At 40.5% G+C, this 17,450-nt stretch overlaps 1 protein-coding gene across 1 annotated transcript; it reads right to left on the bottom strand.

The window, feature by feature from the left end:
• Positions 1-13,980: 13,980 nt before the first annotated feature.
• LOC137390341 (uncharacterized) lies at positions 13,981-16,956 on the bottom strand. Its single transcript, XM_068076673.1, has one exon. The coding sequence runs from the start codon at positions 16,954-16,956 to the stop codon at positions 13,981-13,983; it is 2,976 nt and encodes a 991-aa protein (XP_067932774.1).
• Positions 16,957-17,450: the final 494 nt, after the last annotated feature.

Genomic DNA, 17,450 nt, shown 5'->3' on the forward strand with positions numbered 1-17,450 from the left:
CTATATATTTCACGTTTACATTAAAACCCTTTTATAGTTGTTTTATTTTGTTTCTTAATTTATTTGACCCGCACAAAAAAATTCTCATGATACAAAGTTTGAAAGTTACAGTTTTTTGACAAAGTTTGAAAACCTTTATACATGTAGTTGTATTATTTTTCTCTTAAACTATTTTCTAACTGCACAAAGCACTTTTCTCATGATATGAAGTTTGAAAGTTGGAATACTAACTGTTGTTATATGTTAAACTAGCTGTGCTACCTGGCATTGGCCGGGTAGTAAAAAAGTCTTTACACAGAAAGATTTTTTGTATTTAACATATAACAACATTTACCATTCTAATTTTCTAACTACATATCGATAGAGAAGTGTTTTATGTAGTTGAAATAAATTAAAAAAAAATAAAACAACTAAAATTTTTCAAACAACTACAACTTTCGAACTTCATATCATGATAAAAAAGGTAGTATGGTAGTATTTTGTAGTTGAAATTTTATTAGAAAAATGTCTGCCAAAAATGGTTGAAGAAAAAAGTAATATTAATTAGAAATTCCACTGTCATACAGCCCACGACCAAAATAATAATGGAAAAAAGAAAGGGTACTGTTGGTTGTTGAAAAAGTAGTTCTCAGCAGGAATTGACAGAGTATAATGTAAATGAGAATTGTTTGAGATGATATAAAATAGATTTGAGGGAGCACGACTCTAAAAAGGCGCAACAGAAATAACAGAAATATAACAGAAATAAATATTAATAAAATAAATATTCAACTATCTCAGACTTATGTTTTACAATAATAAAATAAATATTAATTCAAGCTGTAGACCTAAACTACTGTACGTAATTTAAATAACAACAGCAATAATGAAATATGTTTACTATATCTCTTATTATATTGAAATGCAATATTAAAAGTAAAATGGCATGCTGCCGTGTAACATACAATTTAAAAGTTGGTTGTTGGTTAAAATAAATATTAATTCAAGCTGTAGACCTAAACTACTGTAAGTAATTAAACTAACAACAGCAATAATGAAATATGTTTATTATATTTCTGAAATGCAATATTAAAAGTAAAATATATTGTAATATACAGTTTGAAACAAGCTGGTTGTGTTTAGCGCAGAATAGTTTTGACAGCGATATGTAACAGAAATAAATATTAATAAAATAAATATTTAGCTATCTCAAACTTATGCTTTACAATAATAAAATAAATATTAATTCAAGCTGTAGACCTAACCTACTGTAAGTAATTTAACTAACAACAACAATGCCAACAATAAAGAAATGTGTTTATTATATCTCTGAAATGCAATATTAAAAGTTAAACTGCAAACTAATGTGTAATATACAGTTTGAAAGTTGGTTGTGTTGTGATGAATGTAGAATGGTTTTGACAGCGATATGTAACAGAGAGCAAGCGTTGGCATTTACGCGTCTGGAAGTTTTATGCAAACTGGAGTGAAATAAAGAAATATTCTTGTCATAGAAAGGCGTTGTAGTAACACCCTACCTTGTAGATAAGATGTAAAGAAATCTGGCTGATGTTCTAGATAATTTGAAAAACCTTCGGCAATTGGACAAAAACGTAGGCTGATAAACTGTGTACCACATTTTCGTACCTGTAAATCGGTCTACGCCTCAAACAGTACACAGTAAACAGTTCTACTATCTGTCGCACGGCTTTATTGGCGTTTCGTAGGTTGGTCAAAACTATTAATAAACCAAGCTGTTCAAGCGTTTTGTGGCGATTTGTGGCAAGACTTTATCGTTCTATTCTCTGTCGCTCGGCGTTTCAATTTCCGGTCTTAACATTTATTAATTCAAGCTTTTCAAGCGTTTTGTGACGATTTTTGTCTTAATAAATCTGTCTATTTATGTATAATCCGATCAGATGGGTTAGTTTTAGGAATTTGTGGTAACCTTTCAAAGGCTTGGTAACATATTTAAATAGGTTTATATGCGTTTTGTATCATTATTATACTTAAACGACTTTACTGAAAAATAGTTAAATTTGTTGATAGGATTTCGTTGCAAGGGTTTGGTGACGGCCGTTAACGGATAATTTTTTGGGAGTTGTGTGCACATGTGCATTTATCATAATTCTCCCAATCAATCGTTTCATTCTTGTTTGGTCGTGGGATAATAACAATTAGAAACTAATCAAGTAAGAATAACAGTGATAGGAAAATGAATAATGTTTAATCTTCAAACACGATACTCAAATTATGTTTAAAAGAATGCAAGTTGATATAATAATGAAGATAAAACAAACTTTAAAATATATATTATAGACTTCAAAAGTTATAAGAAGTTTATAAATGTAATAATAGAATGTAAGTTTATATATCTATATATATATATATATATATATATATATATATATATATATATATATATATATATATATATATATATATTTCTCACAGTATGTAAATGTATGTAAATATAAGAGAGTGAGGAATAACTGATACTTGTAATCTTACATTATAAATCTTACAGTAATATTACAAATGTTTGTTGTAAAATGTGAGAATTAATTACGAAAAACTAATTGGTTAGGTTTAAAAGGAAAGATGTGTAAGCTAATACATCTAGCTGTACAACCCAGCGTTGCCCGGGTAATAAAAAATTTTGTGGACGGAAAATTGATTTGTATTTAACATATAACAGCATTTGCCATTCTACCTAAAAACAACTGTTAAGGTTTTCAAACTTTGTCAAAGAACTTTTAAACTTTATATCATGAGAAAAATGCTTCATGCAGGTCAAATAAACTAAAAAACGACTATAAAAGGTTTTAGACGTAAAATTGAAATTATTAGTAATTAAATTGGCAAGGTAAATTGAGTCTGTTGTGCTACAATTACAATAAGAGATGCTTCAGTAATGATACAATTAATACGAACTGAGAAAACAAAATAAAAATTCTGAATATTTTGAAATAATAATAACAATTTTTGAATAGAAGCGTGTGTATAAAAAAGTTACTGTTCCACCAACAGCTATCCATCAAAACTCTGAATACGACGATACTGATACGGTTATAATTAAAAATGAGATATTGTAGTGTCTTTGCCTGATCGAAGGTGAGAGAATCTAAATTCTAGAAGCTATCCCTACTCGAGATAATACAATTGTCCACTTGAAAACTATTAACCTTTACGGCGATTTAGCACTTGAATCTTAAGAAAAGCCGAAGATTGAGGTTCACAAAAACATAAAAAAAGCATCGTGTTTCAAAGAGTTAATAAGATTTAATTGGCAAATTCTATTATCGAGAAAGTCTATTGTCGATATCGTTTGCCAAAAACAAATTAGCTTTAATACGTCAAGGACAAAACAGCATCGAGTGTGATCAAGCTAAAAAAAATTCATAGAGTTTTAATTATTATGTCATTTTTGTGTGAAAATGGAAAACGATGAATAGGTTATGTATAAAGTCACACTAACCGGAGATTCCTGTTAATTCGCCCTAGCGGTGAAAGAAAAAACCACAGAATAGCCGCACCCTTATATAAGCCGCATGGCTCAGACCATCAGAAAAAAAGTAGCGGTTAATAGTCCGAAAAGAATAGTGTTCATATTAATTCAGTTCGCTTCGTACGATGAAAAAAGGAAAGACTGCTCTATAAGGTGGACAAACATCTACACAGATTGCCGTTCATATAGTAGATAAAAATAAAATGTCCAGGCAAAGACTTTTATTACCTGTGCGATGCTGGGCATTTGGCTACTTTAATACTAAAATTAGGTACCAATTCTGGTGCCAGTTTGGAGTGTAAAGGACTGCTTGGTGAGGTTTAGGCATCGTATGACTACACTTTTTTGAGCGTTAAACAATTAAAGTCATTAGCCAATGGGGTGCCTGGGCAGCTCTTTATTAACTCTAATAAGCCGTAACTTCGAGTGCTGACTCCACATGGAATGGCCATCTTGGTCTCAGCTGGCACAACCATCTTTCTCCCCACCTGCATCTTGCTCAACAGCAGGCGCCCATGTCTATCCGTATGCATCAGCAGCCCTTCATCTACGGAAACCACAAGCTGCTGAAACGTTATTAAGAACCAGTGGGCCACCAAGAATGACATCCCAAGGATGACACCCTTGCTGATGCGGCTCACCACAAATACTTCCTCAGTGTTTAAATCACAAAACTGTGTTGGCACTCTATAGAATAATAGCCGGGTCCTTTTTGAGTAGAGAACATGGCTATTGCTCTTTTTTATTTGACCCTGTGCACCTCTAAGAAGCCTGTCAAAGGCCTGCTGACTCAGCGAGTTTGCGATGCACCCTGCATTGATCAAAAACTTGGTCGACTGTCCCCTCAGCCTTTTTTAAAGAAAATTGCGAGTTTACTTGGCCAACACTGAGCTTGTGCTCTAATTGGTTCTGCATCATCTTTGCCCCAAGGAAAATGGGAACCGGTTTAGCTAGTTTTGAGCATGCTGCTCTTAAAGCAACCATTCGGTTTGTTTGTCCAGTCGATAGACCAGAAGCAGCTGGAGATGGCCCTGCCGCCTTTAAGGGAGGCTTTTAGTTGACTGCTAGCCTAGCGTCCCTCATTTTTTTTGGCTCAGTCTACTCTTAACAATCAGGCCTGAATTAATCCAGGGTGGGTAGCCACAACTTTCCAGAGTCGGGCCTTAGGCAAATATATCTATGAGATATTCTTTTGATCGTACTCCATTCTTTGTTTTCAAGGTTTTCTATGCTTTCAGTGCGACTTAGTTCGGTTGGTCCGATTAGTCGACCGGGGCACCTGTTGTCGAGGTTATGAGTGGTAAACCCTTTGTGCAACCAGTATTTACCACCACTGTTGTGACCCATAGTTGTTTTTTGGTTGTTTTGTTCGGTTGCTTTTAACCCAGACAGTCCCATTTGACATGCCTCTAGCTACAGCAGCTCTAGCAACAGTTTCATCGAGGGTGGTTCTGCCCATTGCATCTTCATTGCAGAAAGGTTTTGACCTAGTCATCTTCTTGACCTGTCCAGCTTGCTTTAAACTCACATTATAATTGGAATATGAACAGTTAAAATCCTGATACATTTGCTGGCAGTATGTTGCAGTTTTTAAGTCAGTATGGGCATATACAGTCTTCCTTTGCATAGTTTGGTTTAACAGTGCTTGTAAAGTTTTGCTGTCTCTGTTAAATTTCCTAATTTGACAGTGCACTGGAATATCTAGTCACCCTGTAGGATTCACTGATCCTGCCCAGAATAAATGCCAGTTGATCTGTTGGTCTTGGGTGTTCTAATAGTCCTGTTTGGTCTGTCTGACTTGCCATAGTGCCATACGTTTGATTAGGTGTGCTAAAAGTTATTGTTATGTCAGCCTTTGAGCCAACAACATGTTATTTTGGGTTTTATTTTTCGATGCTGATACTTTCTATTATTTGTATTAAGTATCTTCATTACGCCAATATCTATCGCATACATATATAATCAAGAATTAACCAGAAAAAGAATCACATACTATTTAGCAATCTCCTGGATGTGTTATTAAGGTAAATATTATATCTTTCATTTTATGTGTTTTATTTTATATGTTACCAGAGGGCTTTGCAGACTATTACCTGTATAATTAGCATACTTTCAATAACCTTATTCGACAATCAAGTTATTGTTTTATTGTAGTTTCATGGTGTTGACAAGCATACATAATAAATCTTTAATAGAATATACACTATGCCTCATCACCCGTATGTTACAATATAACTATGAACCAGGGATTTGCTACAGTAAAACTTAAACACACTAACGGAAGTGAAATAGGACTGCCAGACGTATATAGGATATACATATTTATCAATGGACATTAATTTTGCCTCCAGCGGTCCAAGTGAAACTACGTTGATTTACAAAGGAAAAGTGGAGCCAAGAAACCAGAGTTGAGCAGCCAGAGACATATTGATTTCCAACTTGATAAGTCGCATTACCCTTTCCTATATTTGAAACAACAGCAATTGACTTTGTTTTGTGTTTTGTTTTTAATGATTTATAAATCTTTATACGCAGCTAGTCGAATTGTTCACTGAATAGTGTATGTTAGCAATTAAGCAATTCTACTAGTGCAAATTCTGGTCATTGGGCAGTGAATCATACAAGGGTGATAGTCTCAATTGATTTCTCGCAGAGAAAATTTGTGGTATGAATTTCAAAACTAATCCTTTATTGATTGCAGTCAGTGAAAACTACTGCAATTAAACCTAGTGCATTGCATTAAAATTTTGGCATTTTTAGTAAGATAGCTATAAACAAATTAGAAAATAAAATAATTTTCAGCTGAAAATTCTCAACAGGCTTGGCCATAGTGCAGATCACGTTGCCACAATTTTGGAGTTGGGTCCTTGAATTCATTGCGTTAAACCAATACGAGTAAAGTTCAAAGCTTTTTCTCTTAGGCTAAATCATGTCTGATAGCGAAGAACTCGCCTCTGCTCACATTGAAAAATCTACAAGTAGGAGGTTTTCAGCAAAACTAAAGATACAGTCAATTAAGTCTGAGTTACAAGCAACTATTGAAAATCTCAGTGTATGTCACAAGGCTACATCAAATAACTTGCGAGATAACTCTATTGAACTTTCCTATAAACAGCTTAACAGCATGCATGGAGAAATCACATTAGGTGCAGTTAATATCACAAAACTGCATAGTGCATACCAAGAAGCTCATGAAAGCGACATACAACCTGACAAGGAAGACATTGTAGAAATAGATCGCGTGCTTGCTGATAACAGGAAGGTTATCGACCAGTTAAAAATTCGTATGAATAAGTTGGTATCAAGAACCAAGCACGCTGAGCCAGATATAGAAAGCAAAAAACCCAAAATCTCATCCTTTCTTTCCTCATGACAATCCAGGTCTAGCAAATCAGGCTCGAGCAGACTTTCTCAGTCACTTGAAATCATGCAAGCCGAGGCAAAAGCTGCTGCAACTAAACAAGCTCAGCTTCAAGCCGAGATAGAATCTCAACAACTTGAGGAGGAAAGCCTCTAACTTCAGACACAAGTTCAAAGGAATAAAAATCTGATAGCACAAGCTAAATTAAAAGTAGGGTTAGAAGCTGAGACCCAACGTGAGCAGATTTACGCACATGCAATAGCAAAAGAATTGGAAGATAACGAGTCATTGTTGCGCCCTCCTGTCACCAATAAGTTAAATTTAGGAAAAACACAGCTAAGAGGCTCAAATGAGTTATTCCGACAAGCATCACAACGGCCTGCCAATGAGATGATCACACCACTGCGCCTTCCAAGAACTTCCCCAGATAGTTCTCCTGTCCCGATTTCTAGTACCCCTACTACAGTCTTTGATCCCGTTGCTCTCGCTGAAGCAATCAACATACATGTAGTTTGTCAGCGTCCTGATGAACCACCCATATTTAAGGGTGAGACACTTAAGTACCAACAGTGGAAGGCCTCCTTTTTTGAAACCTTTCATCTCAGTTCATGCACACTAAGCAAAAAATGGCTCAAACTGCAGAAATATGTTACAGGCAAGGTCTGGCAAAAAATAGAGGTCCTCAGCTTTAGAAAATTAGAAAGTGCATGGATGTTTGCCTAAAAGAAACTGGACACCAAATATGGCAAACCAGATATAGTGGCAGAAGCCTTGGAGGAAAGGTTACTCGGATGGCAAAAAATTGAAGCAAATAATGGCGAACAGTTAGAAGACTTCATTGACTTTCTTGAAGTTGGTTTAGAATGTGATAGTGATTTGAACCTTGGTTCAAAATCTGTAAACAAGTGGCTAATACAAAAACTTCCATTACATATTGCTCACAGATGGACAGCGAAAGCCACAAAACTGGAGAAGAAACTGAGCAAGTTTCCACCACTCCAAGAATTCATCGACTTCCTAGTTTATGAATCTTACACATTAAACAACTCATTGATTAAAACGTATCAAGACTTTGGAAAAACAGATAATTCAGTAAAAGGTAAAAGCGACAAAAGCAACAAAGTAATGTCTTTTTCGACAGCAACCACAGCTGCTGGTAAGTCTCACAATAGTTACAATGCCAATTGTCTGAAACAAAACATATACCCATGTTTGAACTGCAACATGAACAATTATACGATGGGTACTTTTTTCAAGCTTGGTAAGCAAATACACTCCGAAATTGAAAAGTTTTTTATGAGCCATAACTTATTTTTGCATACTCTAAGCCTGGACACAAAATGACTGATTGTCGGTCTCCAGAGAAATGCACAAAGAAAAATTGCAACCAACAGCACCTAACAGTATATCATGAATACTACGTAAAAGATAAAGACAACAAAAGTAAGACCCTTATGAAAGTAATATAAACAGACAGTGAGAAATCAGCAACAGCCCTAAACTGTTCTGACACCACACCAGCTAATATCATGTCATGGACAATACCAGTGTATATTTCAACCAAAGAAAAACCTGAAATAGAAGTTCTGGTGTTTGCCCTGCTAGACTCAGTTTGAAATCGAACCTTCATCACTCAAATTGCCCTTGACAAGCTGTGAAGGGCCACTTGTGATGCAGCTATGAAAATTAGTACATTTACTCATACTGAGGGCAATGATTCAATGCCCCACGTGGCCTCAGGACTGCTGGTCCGTTGCTTCCATCAAAGCAGAGCAAGCAGGCTTCCACCGGGCATAAGCACAAGCAAAATACCTTTCAACTCAGAAGAGATACCCGATGCCACATCAGTGCAAAACTGGCCGCACTTACAACATCTCGCCTCTCAGTTCATCTTTGCTCAAAAAGCATCCGGCCTCGAGCTCGGATTGTTGATTGGAAACAATCCTCCACATGTGTTTATATCTAGACAAGAAATCAGTAGAGAAGACCATGAGCTCTTTGCTCGTCTCACTGACTTGGGTTGGATCTTGATGGGGAACGCCACAAACTCTGCACACAGCTACAACAGTTGCGCACATACCATTCAATCTGAGACAATATTAAACCTGGCTGTACAACAACCAACGACTAGAAGATGTATCTCTTTTAAAACCAAAACAGAAACTCCTGACTTCCCCAACACAGATAAATTCGAACAACAAATACTAAAAGTTCTTAATTCTGACTTTCAAACAAATCACGCTAATGAGATAAAGACAATGTCAATCGATGATCTCAAATTCCTAAAAATTATGAAAGAGCAAATTCATAAAGATAGGCAGGGTTACATAACAATGCCATTACCATTCAAGGCTAAACCACTAAACGTTGACACAAACCACTGCAATGCATAGATTTCATCTTCTTGAAAAAAGTTCAAAAATGACGCCATATATAAATTGCAATACCATGAATTTATGCCTGACATCATCACAAAAAGGGAAGCAGTTCTGGCAATCAATGACACTCCCAACTTTTGGTATATTCTTCATTTTGGTGTCTTTCATCTTCGCAAGCCTGACCGTATTAGTGTTGTGTTTGATTGTGCTGCTAAAGTGGGAGGAGCCAGTTTAAATGACTTTCTACTACAAGGGCCCGATCAGATGAATGATCTTAAATGCATCTTCTTAGATTTCGTTTGAACCCTGTAGTCTTCATGGGTGATATAGAGCGGATGTTTCACCAATTCAAGGTGAAACCAGAGCACCAAGACTATTTAAGGTTTATTTGGTATGATTTTGATGGAAATCTAGCTACCTTCAGAATGACAGTGCATCTTTTCGGGGCTAGATCTTCCCCCGCTTGCGCAACATACGGACTCCGATTTCGCGCCGATCCATATAATTCAATATTATATCGCCATTCTACATCTCATCAACTTGTTTTAAGTTAATGACAATCTCACAAGTGTCTTCAATGAGGCTGAAGCAGTTTCTCTCATTCATGAGGCACGTGACCTGTGTGCTGCCGGCCAGTTAAGACTTCACAAAATAGCGTCCAATAGCCGTGAAGTGATGTCACAACTTCCAAGAAGTGAGTGCGCCCATGCCCTTGCTAGTCTTGACCTATCTTCTGATCCGGTTCTCCAAAAGCGATCATTTGGTATTTTACGGGACACTGAAAAGGGTTATTTTACCTTTCACCATGACTCTGCTACAAAACCTGACACCCGACAGGCTGTACTATCTATGTTGGCTTCAATCTTTGCCCCTCTTGGATTTCTCTCGCCATATATTTTAATTGGCAAAAACATTCTACAGGATATGTGTAAAAGTTCAGCTTCTTGAGATGATCCTCTGGCAGGTGATTTATTGTCACTATGGAAGAAATGGAAAGCTTCTATTCCAGACTTAACAAACATAAGCATCCAAAGATTTTATCAACTGGCAGACTTTGGCGACATCTTTTAGGTTGAGCTACATCACTTCTGTGATGCAAATACTCGTGGTTATGATGAAGTTAGTTATTTCAGACTAGTAAACACACAAGGACAAGTAAATTGTTCACTTGTAATGAGCATGAGCAGAGTAGCACAAATCAAGCCAATAACCAATTCACGCATGGAACTGCAAGCAGCAGTTATCTCAGCTAAAGTGTCTAGATTTATTAGATCTGAGCTAGAGATTGATACCACAGAAACCTTTTGGACAGATTCTCAAATTGTTCTTGGATACATTAAAAACACAACTAAAAAGTTTCATCTTTATGCAACTAGAGTTCAGCAGGTGAGAGACAATTCAAGTCCTGAAAATTGGCGCTAAGTCCCTCCAGATCAAAACCCTGCCGATCATGCTTCAATAGGCCTGACTATCACTCAGCTGTTAAAATCTAACTGGCTTACAGGTTCAGACTTTATCTGGACAGAACCTATGCAAATTACTGATCAGTTGACACCCGAAGTAAAACCTGATGACCCTGAAGTCAAATCCTTTTGTGTTCAAACGATTTCTAGTCCCAGTCAAACTCTTTATCAGCAACAACAACAATTCTCTAGTTGAAATAAAGCAATCAAAATCACTAAATTTTTTCTCAATAGAGTAGCCAAGTTAAAGGGCACTCAACCGCCAATTAACGCACCACTACTGTACATAGTTAAATGCATACAAGCTGAGCATTTTCCAGAAGTGCAATCTCTGACAAAAGAGCAGCCACTAAATCAAAAGAGCACAGTTTTCAACCTGAACCCTTTCCTGAATAAAAATGGAGCAATGAGAATAGGAGGCCGCCTCAATTGCAGAACAGCTCTCAATTTTTCTGAGAAACATCCAATTCTACTGCACAAAAGTGGGCATTTTGCTCGCCTTTTTTTTCAGCATCTTCATGAGCAAATGGCCCATCAAAGAAGATCCTTCACATTAGCCAAGATGAGATCTTCTGAGTACTGGATAATAGGTGCCAGAAGTCTAATAGCCTCTTTGATACACCAGTGTATTACTTGTCGATCCCACCGAGCTAAACCTCCAACACCCCAACTTGCCTCACTTCCTTCAGCTATTGTGGGATCGATTGTGTTGGACCACTCATGGTCAAAAATAGAAGGACAGAGCTAAAACAATATGGACTCATGGTAACATGCCTCGCAAGCAAAGTAGTGCACCTCGAAGTTTTGGACGATATGAGCACAACAGCCTTTGTGAACGGAATTCAAAACATTACAGCCACTCGCGGCCTATTATAAAAATCTGGTGCGACCAGGGTACCAACTTTGTTGGTGCTGTTCAAGATTTGACAAAAAAAGGTGTGTTTGAGTTTAAACTCAATCCTCCCAGCGTCAATCACATTGGTGGCATGTGGGAACGTATGATCCGAACTGCTAGAAATGTCCTTCAGTCTCCTTTGAAGTCTCATAGTGATAGGGTTGACAGAAGTCACCTCCGCACCTTGATGTACAAAGTCATGGCCATCATAAACTCCAGACCACTATCTGTGGTTACTGAAGAAGACATGTCTCTAAGTCCTAACATGCTTTTGACTATGAAATCTGATGTTACTCTACCGCCCCCTGGAAGCTTTGATGAGTTCGGTATGTACAGTCGCCAGCACTGGCATGCGGCTCAACACATCGCTAATGTATTCTGGAAAAGATGGTGGACAGAAATTTATCTAAACGGCATTCTCGTCAAAAGTGGGTTCACAAGACAACAAATGATATAGCAGTAGGTGACATCATATTAATCAAAGATGATCAAACAACAAGAAATGTCTGGTTAAAAGGCCGAGTTTCTGATTGTTACATATCTGAAGATAGACAAATACGCTCAGCTAAAGTACTGTTAGGCATTCGCTTACAGGCAAAAAACTCTAGAAAACTTCTAATCAGACAAGCTGTGAAATTGGTTAAAATTTTACCAGTCAAGTCAAATCATATGTGCCAGCATTAATCATGTTGAAAATTATGAAAATTTAAGGCGGGAGTGTAAAGTTCTGCTGTCTCTGTTAAATTCCTAATTTGATAGTGCACTGCAATATCTAGTCACCCTGCATGATTCACTGCTTCTACCCAGAATGAATGCCAGTTGATCTGTTGATCTTGGGTGATCTAATGGTCTTGTGTGGTTTGTCTGATTTGCCATAGTGCCATACGTTTGATTAGGTGTGCTTAAAGTCATTGCTTTGTCAGCCTTTAAGCCAACAACATGTAGTTTTTGAGCTTTATTCATCGATGCTGATACTTTCTTTTATCTGTATTAAGTTTCTTTATTACGTCAATATCTATCGCATACATATATAATCAAGAATTAACCAGAAGGATAATTGCATACTATTTAGCAATCTCCTGGATGTGTTATTAAGGTAAATATTATATCTTTTATTTTATGTGATTTATTTTATAAGTTACCAAATGGCTTTGCAGACGACTACCTGTATAATTAGCATACTTTCTATAACCTTATTCGACAATCAAGTTATTGTTTTATTGTAGTTTCACGGTGTTGACAAGCATACATAATAAATCTTTAATAGAATATACACTATTCCTCATCACCCGTATGTGAAACTATAACTACGAACCAGGGGATTCACTACAGTGCTCAAGTAATATTCAACGGCACTGAAAGTGTTTTTCAAGTTCAAATTAATGAAATTTATGTAGGCTCTTTTGAGTGATAAAATAAATACAGTCAAACATGGATAACTCGCCCTCAGATAGCTTGAACAAAAGGTTAACTTGAACGGTTTTGTTTGGTCTGTCCCCACGCAATGATAAATTGCTAACTAGACCTCAACTTCGTTAACTCAAACAGCTTTTCGCCTAATGGCTACCGAGACGGTTGTTATCGCTTTAGAATATCACTTGATGCAAAGCCATAGAGATAAACCTCAACTTCCAGTAGTTTGTAGGCGTTATTACCATCATGGGTAAAATATTTTTGCCAACGACTTTTCTGAACGTTTGATGAAATTTGATTTTTACCAAACATCCGCTTATTAATGGTTCTTCGAAGGCAAGGAAAAGCCAAGTAACCTTCTCATCATTTTCAAAAAAAATCGGCAAAATTGACCATGGTTAAAACACTCAAAAGAAAAAGATGTCTTTTCTTCTGAGCATTTCAACAGCGATCAAGTTTTTCCAATTTTAATCTGAAAACGTCTTGGCAGTCACATCACATAAAACAACAAACAAATCCTAAATGATAGAAAAATCTCTATGCTTTCTAATAAAAATGTTTTAAACTTTACACTAAAAGCATTTAGTTTGAAACAAGCCATTCATGCTGTTGATTTATATTATAGTTTGTGTAGGTTACTAAGTAAAAATAACGCAGTACCAGACTGCCAGCCGTGACACTCCAAAACCTCCCCTTATGTCACCCTTACTCCACCTGCACGTTTTACCAGAAAACACCGTAGTGCCAGACTACACCAGTAGGGTTACTCACGAGTCACCAAGACTCAGAAAGACTCTTAATAATCCTTTCTAAAATACGACAAGCACAGAATCACAAGCTACGCAAACGGAGCTTGGATTCCCAATGATAACATGGCCGTTTTTGCTCGTCCGGTGGCGCATGCCCACGAACCCTTCCGAGCTATCAGCGGGCACCATGTGACTACTAACTCACATTTCCCCCAGCTTTTAAGAAGCTACCAGCTATCCCTCATAGTCATCCAAATACCGGGGACGCTGTCGCTCTCGCTGCGACCACCTGAGCATTGACGGTTGAAGCTCAGGCTCATCAGGATCTAAATCCCCGGACGGAACCCCAGCAGTCTGAGGCTCACTATCCATGTTTTGACCTTCGTCCTCGGCAGTCTGAGGACCGTCCTCCACATCCCCCTCCGAGACCTCAGCCACCTCACAGGGATGCAGCTGAGGCGGTGGGGGAGCAGCAGAACTGCGTAATTTATCTAGATTAGGCCGGCCGTCTTCGACCAGTTCACTGATGCCGTTTTCCCTACTACGGTCAGTGCCAAACCGCCGTTTGCGGACATCCCTCACATGCCTCAGCATGCCATCCACGCACACGTTGTGCTTTGAAACGACTCCGGTAATCACTCCCGGTGCCCACTGCCTAGTGCACGACGGAGTCGAGGGTTTTACCCACACCTCATCGCCGACAGCAAATTTGCCTTGACTGACCTCATCTAACCCGCGTAGATTGACGTCAAAAGGCACTCGCCATGAATATCGATACAGATTATTTGAGGGTACCGAACCCCCATCTGTACCCTTGCGAGGCGTGACATTATACCAAAACGTCGCCTCCTCGGGGCTAATTCTTCCCCTCTCGGCAATGCTTTTGATTGTCCGGTGATTCCTCTCAATGATTCTGTTGCCACTCGGGGCGTAAGCGGCACGAAATCTCAGAGAAATCCCCCACTTGTCAGCGAACTGGGCAACAGTTGCTGACCTAAATGCCATGGAATTGTCCATTAACAATTTGTCACACGGCCCTCGCTCAATTACAATCGTGCGTAACTGAGCCACGATGTGCGCTGTCATCTCACTTGGCAAGCGGCGCCAGATAGCGAAACGTGACGGCCCGCAATCAACCATGGACAGGAACACCTGGCCGCCATAATGAGTCACGTCTATGGCCACCTGGCACCAGTTCCCCTCGACAGCCAAGCTGCCTGTTTCCACGAGGTTCTCACCTCTCGGAGCCGGGTCAACGCGCTGACAGGCCTCACAGCCAGCCAGCTCGCGTTTGACCTGCTCCCGTGTCAAGTCACTGCGTACTTGCTGAGCAAGGTACAGTGTTCTCTCGACACCCAGATGGTGAGGCAAATGAGCCGCCCACACAGCATCCCCGAGGGTCTCGCCGGTGAAGATGGCAGTAGCCATGCTCTCGGCCTCACCTCCACTCATCCCACGATGCCCGAGCCACTTCTTGGGCACCCTCGTCATCCTATCCACCTTGTTCTCCACAGTAGGTACAAGACGCATAGTGACCAATAAGCCGTACTCGGTGATCGTATCACGGATCACCCCCAGCCGACGCTTCACCAGCATCTCTGCAGCACCTTTCGTGCGAACACGATTGCGCCCATCAATTGTATTTGACATCCAATTGACAACTGTGAGAGAGTCAACCGCCAAGGTGAAGGTCTTGAACCCCCACGCGATAGCCAGGTTAACACCTCGTCCCACAGCTTCCAACTCGGCAACATTGATGTGTGAATGGTCTGACTCCTTCTTCAGCCACGACGCATCCTCAACAATGCGGCCATCAACCTCAACTGCCACACCGAGGCCCAGAGAGCTAGCATCTGTCCACACAACGACCGAACCGTTTGGTCTTACTTGCCACGGACTCCTAACAGGGCCCTCCTGACATACCCTTGTGTAAAGCTCACTAGCTAGCGAGCTGACCTCCTTTTCAACAGGAGCATCCCAGGCTCTGTTGCATCCCAGCCGCTTCAAGAAGCTGCAATAGGGCCGCAACCACTCAGCCACTGGGTAATGACCGACAAGTCGGCCACAAAACGAGAAAAGCTCTCTCTTAGTCAGCCCAGCTGGCTCAAGATGAATTTCGGAGAGTGCAGTTCCCCTCGACATCTGCAAATGTCCACGAGTATTTCTCTTCAGAAAAATGCCCAACAACCTACCTCCATCAAGGCCCTCCGGCTCTTTCGTCGCCAGTCCATACTTAGCAAGGTGCTTCCTCAGCTCCTCCACGCCAAGCACAGACTCCTGCACCACTATATCATTGATATAGTGGTCAGTCCCTCGCCGAACCCGCTCGTCGAGCGAAAGAACCTTGCCTAGGATTTTGGTCATGATCCTAGGCGCACACAAAAGCCCGAAGCCTAAACGTGTCAGCGCATAAGGGACCCCCTTATACTTCACGACCTGGTATTTCCACAGGTCCTCCGAAACATGGATTTGTAGGTACGCGGACTTGAGGTCAACTACTCCAAGTTTGCCACGCAACTGTCTCCACTTCCGGATTTTCTCGCCGCACACAGCGACCGCGTCACTTCCCGTGTGACTCTCGACAAACGCGTTCAGTTCACGGTAGTCTATGTCTGGTCGCACTTTGTCCTTCGTTGGTTGGAACACAGCCAAAAGGGGGATAATACCCTCAATGGGCCGACTCCACCTTTTCAACCAACCTTTTGAGATCCAGCTATCAATTTCAGCACAGTACCACTCATGCAGGTTAGGTGCCCGAGTACACTTGTACTCCGCGACCCGGGTCTGCAATCCTTTCGGAGATTCCCCGGACCACCGCCAGCTAACGGTCCATCGGCCTTGGGCAAAAGTGGCAACAAAATCGGGGTCGTCGACTCGCAGTGACACCAGATCACCACCCAACCCCGACAACGGTGCCACCCTCGCCACCCCGCATGCGCAGCCAGCCCCAGTATCCTGCCCTGCAGGTACTCCACAGCATCCATTCTGATAGGGTTTCCCCCACCTGACCGAATACTTCGCATCACTTCCTCTCCGGACAGTGACGCCTCTCATGTGGTCAATGACGTTGCCACCCAGCAAGCAGTCAACCCCAAGATTGCACAGCTTGTCCATAACAAATGCCGTAACGCCGAAACAGTGTCCCTGTACACCGACGACCACCCGACACTGACCCTTCACATGAGATGCCTTACCATCCCCTGTCAACATCGGGTGGCTCGGCCTAAGTCAGGTTGAGCCTGTCAACACCTGCGGACTTGCCAGAGTCCTCTTGCTTCCAGTGTCAACCAGACACTGAAAACCGCAACCATTCAGAATTGCTCGAACGACCGGCATACGACTGCTCGTCGTAAGCTCGCCAGTTGCCCCGGACAGCCAAGGACTGTCTCGCAGTACACTCTTACTGCTTGCATGTGACCTCCAGCCTCTCCCTGTTACGCCAACGCCACCTCGGGTCCCCCTGATGTTATGGGACCCCTCGTAAGCCTGGCTTACACGGTGTCCATATGAGAGGATGCGGCGCTCCGAGTTGCATCCTCCTGATGAAAACCCGGCTCATCCTCCATGAGCCCTGCCGCCGCCCCAGGCGGTGGCCGTACAGGACAATCCCATACAAAGTGCTCTGTGCTGCCGCACCGGAAACACCTGACCCTTTTGCCAGAAGAAGTCTTTTTCGCCCCCGTACCAGACGAAGGCCGCTTAAT

The sequence above is a fragment of the Watersipora subatra genome, chromosome 3 (genome assembly GCF_963576615.1).
Source record: "Watersipora subatra chromosome 3, tzWatSuba1.1, whole genome shotgun sequence".
Taxonomy (NCBI): domain Eukaryota; kingdom Metazoa; phylum Bryozoa; class Gymnolaemata; order Cheilostomatida; family Watersiporidae; genus Watersipora; species Watersipora subatra.

Excerpts from the sequence above, each read along its gene's own strand:
- LOC137390341 (XM_068076673.1), bottom strand. The coding sequence starts at position 16,956 with ATGTTGACAGGGGATGGTAAGGCATCTCATGTGAAGGGTCAGTGTCGG.